Source organism: Heterodontus francisci, chromosome 6 (assembly GCF_036365525.1).
Source record: "Heterodontus francisci isolate sHetFra1 chromosome 6, sHetFra1.hap1, whole genome shotgun sequence".
NCBI lineage: Eukaryota > Metazoa > Chordata > Chondrichthyes > Heterodontiformes > Heterodontidae > Heterodontus > Heterodontus francisci.
In genome coordinates this window covers 116,977,782-116,983,781 of record NC_090376.1, presented here as the reverse complement: position 1 = coordinate 116,983,781, position 6,000 = coordinate 116,977,782, and the positions used below count along the sequence as shown (strand labels likewise).

General features: G+C 60.7%; 1 protein-coding gene across 4 annotated transcripts in view; it reads left to right on the top strand.

The window, feature by feature from the left end:
* Window positions 1-2,279: 2,279 nt before the first annotated feature.
* Window positions 2,280-6,000, top strand: part of atp11a (ATPase phospholipid transporting 11A) — a 249,630-nt gene continuing 245,909 nt past the window's right edge. For 2 of the 4 annotated variants that reach the window (XM_068034159.1, XM_068034158.1), the window contains exon 1: window positions 2,280-2,986. In XM_068034159.1, coding sequence (XP_067890260.1) covers window positions 2,948-2,986 — 39 coding nt within the window. In that variant the 5' untranslated portion in view covers window positions 2,280-2,947. The remainder of the gene's footprint in view (window positions 2,987-6,000) is intronic. The other 2 variants (XM_068034156.1, XM_068034155.1) reach the window with 1 other exon arrangement.

Sequence of the window (6,000 nt, the reverse complement as noted above, 5' to 3'; positions counted from 1 at the left end):
GGTGAACAGGACTTTGTGCGAGTTAAGAGATGAGGATGATCCCAAGTACACAGAGGGTAGAATGTTGGAGACCTGCCAGGAGTGCATCGGAATAGTCAAGTCTCGAGTTAACGAAGGTGTGAACGAGACTTTCAGCAGCTGAGCTGAGACAGGCAAAATCAGGCGATGTTACGGAGGTGCAAATGGGCGGTCTTAGTGATGTTATGAATATGAGGGTGAAATCTTATCTTGGGGTCAAATGTGACACCAAGTTTGCAAACAGACTGGTTTAATCTCAGACTGTTGCCAGGGAGAGGGATGGAGTCCGTAGCTAGGGAATGGAGTTTGGAGTGGGGACTGAAAATGATGGCTTCAATCTTCCCAATATTTAATTGGAGGAAATTTCTGCTCATCCAGTACTGGGATGTTGTCTGATAGTTTAGCAAAAGTGGAGGAGTCGAGAGGTGGTGATGAAGTAGAGTTGGGTGTCATTAGCGTATATGCTTTCGGATAACGTCACCGAGGGGCAGCAGGTAGATGAAAAATTGGAGGGGACCAAGGATATATCCCTGGGGAACACCAGAGGTGATGGTGCGGGAGCAGGAAGAGAAGCCATGGCATGTGATTCTCTGGCTACGATTCGATAAGAATGGAACCAAGTGAGAGCAGTCCCCCCAGCTGGACGACGTTGGAGGAGGATGGTGTGGTCAACCATGTCACAGGCTACAGACAGGTTGAGATGGACAAGAAGGGAAAGTTTACCTTTGTCACAGTCACATAGGATGTAATTTGTGACTTTGATAAAAAGCTGTTTTGGTACTGGGGCATACTTAAATATGAGAGAATATCTGGTATAGAACAGTGAATTTTGTGACATCATCTTTGTGTTAATGTTGAGGGAGATCCACTTGTTACAATAAAAATACTACATCAGTATGTGCAGACATCACATTCCAGACACTGTACATTCCTGATACAACTTTAAAATGATGAGTTTTTCTGAACTGTGGCTTGAAATTAACAAGCACAGGGCATAATTTAAAAGCTTGCCAATGACACGAAACTCAGAAATACAAACAATAATGAGTATAGTAACAGGCTTCAGGAGGACATGGACAGACTGGGGAAAGGGTAGACACAAGGCAAATAAAATTTAATGCAGAGAAGTATGAAATGATGCATTTTGGTAGGAAGAATGAGGAGAGGTAATATATCTAAATTATACAACATTTAAAGGGAGTGCAGGGACAGAGAGACCTGTGGGTGTATGCATACAAATCTTTGAAGATGGCAGGACAAGGTGAGAAGGCTGTTAAAAAGCATTTAGGATTCATGGCTACATAAGTAGAGGCATAGAGTACAAAAATAAGAAAGGTATGCTGAACATTTATAAAACATTGATTATGCCTCAGCTGGAGTATTCTCGTCAATTTTGGGCACCAAACTTTCGAAAGGATGTTAAGGCCTTAGAGAGGCTGCAGAAGAGATTTATTAGAATGGTACCAGCGATGAGGAACTTTAGTTATGTGGAGAGACTGGAGAAGGTAAGGTTGTTCTCCTTAGAGCAGAGAAGATTAAGAGATTTGAGAGGGGTGTTCAAAATAAAGCGAAGTTTCAATAGAGTAAATAAAGAGAAATTGTTTCTATAGCAGAAGGGTTGATAACCAGATTTAAAATGATTGGCAAAACAACCAAAGGTGACATGAGGAAACTTTTAATGCAGCGTGTTATTGTGATCTGGCATGCACCACCTGCAAGAATAGTGGAAGCAGATTAAATTTTAACTTTCAAAAAGGAATTGGAGGGACTTGAAGGGAAATAATTTGCAGGGCTTTGGGGAAAGAGCAGAGGTGTGGGAATAACTGAATAGCTCTTTCAAAGAGCCGGCACAGGCTTGACAGGACAAATGGCCTCCTCTTTGCTGGCGTCATTCAATGATTCCTATCCTCAATGCTCCCTCATGAAAAAAACAATTAATCTGAGTCTGTGTTTACTTACAGCAATTACACTTGCCAATCTGAAAGGAACAAGAAGCTTAACTATCGCTGTACCTTGGCAGCAGAATATAACATTGTATAGTATATTTTCCGGTTATCAAACGGTGTATTATCTGGTTTGAAGTAAACATTGTGGGAGGAATAACAGTGAGGCTATCAGCGCTCGCCCTTATTAAAGTGTAAATCGGACAGCAACTTCTGGTGACTGCACATGCAATAGTTAAATGCAGAAATCAAGAAGCTGCTGAGTTGCGCTGCTCCTCCAGAATCTGCGCTTACACTCAGATCTCGCTGAGAAAACACATGCAACAGACGTTGCAGATTTTAATTATTTTGGAGATTTAAACAATTTTTGTACATTTTCAGTTTCTATCTCTCTCTGTAGATCCCAACTTTCTTTCCCTCGCTTTATTTCGGTAAATATATCTGGTTTGAGATGAATTCACGATTCTGATATTCCATGCTCTTTGTGCTGCTGCCGTTGTGATGGTTAAGGATTCAGCTGCTGGTCTTGTTAGCACGCTGTCAGGGCGCTGCGTTCTTCCCATCTCCCACTGGCAGCAAGTTTCTGGAAATTAAACTGGAAAATCTACATGGGAACCGAGATAAACAGATAAGCGAGCGAGAAAGGAATGGAGGGATATATTGGACAGAGTGGGAGGAGGATGTGCAGGGAGCAGATGGGCCGAATGGCCTGCTCGTGTGCTGTAAATATCTGTATCGATGCTCTGCGGCTGTAAACAGCAACAGGGCAGCGCCGCGAATATTAAATATTAATATTAAAGAGGAGGAAGCTCCGCCCTCCCATTGTATTTTGTTCCAAGTGTCCCGCAGATTTTCGATGTGAATCAGTCCCAGTCTATTCGCCGTTTCTGCACGGGACGGTGCGGCTTCCCGCCGGGTGGAGCCGGCATGCGCTGTGTGACAGCGGATTAAAGTCGCGCTTGGAGCCGAGTGTTGCGAGGCCGGGGATGGACTGGAGCGGACTCCGGGGCGCGATCCGCCGCTGGGTGAGTGACCTTACATCGGGGGTCGGGGGTGGGACAGCGACTCCCACAGTTCACAATCCGGGAGCGGGAGGAAACCGGACCGGATCCCAGCTCTGGATCGCACCCCCTTCCCCGGCGTCAGCCCCTGGATCCCGGCCCAGTCTCGGTCCTGCGCATTCATGTTGGAATCCGCCTCCCTTTTCTCACATTCCACTTTCGCTCTGGTTGTCCAGTAAATCTTGAAAGTCCGAGTTCCGGGATCGGGTTTTTAATCCGGGTGTGGGTGGGTAACATGGGTTTGTGCAGCCGAAGCTGTTTGTTTAACTTGCTGACATATTGTATATTTATTTATTGGTTTGTTCCTACTTCAACTTCTTCACGTGTTGAAAATGAGGCGGTTTTGCTTCAGTTCCGCACACCCCCCCCCCCTCCTCCTCCCCACCCCCTCCTCCCCACCCCCCCTCCTCCTCCCCACCCCCTCACCCCCTCTCGGCCCCCTCTCGGCCCCCTCACGCTCCCCCTCTCGGCCCCCTCACGCTCCCCCTCTCCGCCCCCTCACGCTCCCCCTCTCCGCCCCCTCACGCTCCCCCTCTCCGCCCCCTCACGCTCCCCCTTCCCGCTCCCGCCCCCCCCCGCCCGTTCTCCCGCCCCCCCCCGCCCGTTCTCCCGCCCCCCCCCGCCCGTTCTCCCCGCCCCCCCCCCCGCCCGTTCTCTCGCCCCCCCCCCGCCCGTTCTCTCGCCCCCCCCCCGCCCGTTCTCTCGCCCCCCCCCCGCCCGTTCTCTCGCCCCCCCCCCCCGCCCGTTCTCTCGCCCCCCCCCCGCCCGTTCTCTCGCCCCCCCCCCCGCCCGTTCTCTCGCCCCCCCCCCGCCCGTTCTCTCGCCCCCCCCCCCGCCCGTTCTCTCGCCCCCCCCCGCCCGTTCTCTCGCCCCCCCCCCCGCCCGTTCTCTCGCCCCCCCCCCGCCCGTTCTCTCGCCCCCCCCCCCGCCCGTCTCTCGCCCCCCCCCCGCCCGTTCTCTCGCCCCCCCCCGCCCGTTCTCTCGCCCCCCCCCCGCCCGTTCTCTCGCCCCCCCCCGCCCGTTCTCTCGCCCCCCCCGCCCGTTCTCTCGCCCCCCCCCCCGCCCGTTCTCTCGCCCCCCCCCGCCCGTTCTCTCGCCCCCCCCCCCCGCCCGTTCTCTCGCCCCCCCCCGCCCGTTCTCTCGCCCCCCCCCGTTCTCTCGCCCCCCCCCGTTCTCTCGCCCCGCCCCCCGCCCGTTCTCTCGCCCCCCCCCGCCCGTTCTCTCGCCCCCCCCCCGCCCGTTCTCTCGCCCCCCCCGCCCGTTCTCTCGCCCCCCCCGCCCGTTCTCTCGCCCCCCCCCGCCCGTTCTCTCGCCCCCCCCCGCCCGTTCTCTCGCCCCCCCCGCCCGTTCTCTCCCCCCCCCCGCCCGTTCTCTCGCCCCCCCCCGCCCGTTCTCTCCCCCCCCCCCGCCCGTTCTCTCGCCCCCCCCCGCCCGTTCTCTCGCCCCCCCCGCCCGTTCTCTCGCCCCCCCCGCCCGTTCTCTCGCCCCCCCCGCCCGTTCTCTCGCCCCCCCCCGCCCGTTCTCTCGCCCCCCCCGCCCGTTCTCTCGCCCCCCCCCGCCCGTTCTCTCGCCCCCCCCGCCCGTTCTCTCGCCCCCCCCGCCCGTTCTCTCGCCCCCCCCCGCCCGTTCTCTCGCCCCCCCCCGCCCGTTCTCTCGCCCCCCCCGCCCGTTCTCTCGCCCCCCCCGCCCGTTCTCTCGCCCCCCCCCCGCCCGTTCTCTCGCCCCCCCCGCCCGTTCTCTCTCGCCCCCCCCGCCCGTTCTCTCGCCCCCCCGCCCGTTCTCTCGCCCCCCCGCCCGTTCTCTCGCCCCCCCCGCCCGTTCTCTCGCCCCCCCCGCCCGTTCTCTCGCCCCCCCCGCCCGTTCTCTCGCCCCCCCCGCCCGTTCTCTCGCCCCCCCCGCCCGTTCTCTCGCCCCCCCCGCCCGTTCTCTCGCCCCCCCCGCCCGTTCTCTCGCCCCCCCGCCCGTTCTCTCGCCCCCCCCGCCCGTTCTCTCGCCCCCCCCCCGCCCGTTCTCTCGCCCCCCCCCGCCCGTTCTCTCGCCCCCCCCCGCCCGTTCTCTCGCCCCCCCCGCCCGTTCTCTCGCCCCCCCCCGCCCGTTCTCTCGCCCCCCCCGCCCGTTCTCTCGCCCCCCCCGCCCGTTCTCTCGCCCCCCCCCGCCCGTTCTCTCGCCCCCCCCCGCCCGTTCTCTCGCCCCCCCCCGCCCGTTCTCTCGCCCCCCCCCCGCCCGTTCTCTCGCCCCCCCCCGCCCGTTCTCTCGCCCCCCCCCCGCCCGTTCTCTCGCCCCCCCCCGCCCGTTCTCTCGCCCCCCCCGCCCGTTCTCTCGCCCCCCCCGCCCGTTCTCTCGCCCCCCCCCCGCCCGTTCTCTCGCCCCCCCCCGCCCGTTCTCTCGCCCCCCCGCCCGTTCTCTCGCCCCCCCCGCCCGTTCTCTCGCCCCCCCGCCCGTTCTCTCGCCCCCCCCCCGCCCGTTCTCTCGCCCCCCCCCGCCCGTTCTCTCGCCCCCCCCGCCCGTTCTCTCGCCCCCCCCCCGCCCGTTCTCCTCGCCCCCCCCGCCCGTTCTCTCGACCGCCCCCGCCCGTTCTCTCGACCGCCCCCCGCCCGTTCTCTCGACCGCCCCCGCCCCGTTCTCTCGACCGCCCCCGCCCGTTCTCTCGCCCCCCGCCCGTTCTCTCGCCCCCCGCCCGTTCTCTCGCCCCCGCCCGTTCTCTCGCCCCCCGCCCGTTCTCTCGCCCCCGCCCGTTCTCTCGCCCCCGCCCGTTCTCTCGCCCCCGCCCGTTCTCCTCGCCCCCCCCCGTTCTCTCGCCCCCCCCCCGTTCTCTCGCCCCCCCCCCGTTCTCTCGCCCCCCCCCGTTCTCTCGCCCCCCCCGTTCTCCCCCCCCCCGTTCTCCCCCCCCCCCCGTTCTCCCCCCCCCCCCGTTCTCCCCCCCCCCCGTTCTCCCCCCCCCCCGTTCTCCCCCCCCCCCGTTCTCCCCCCCCCCCGTT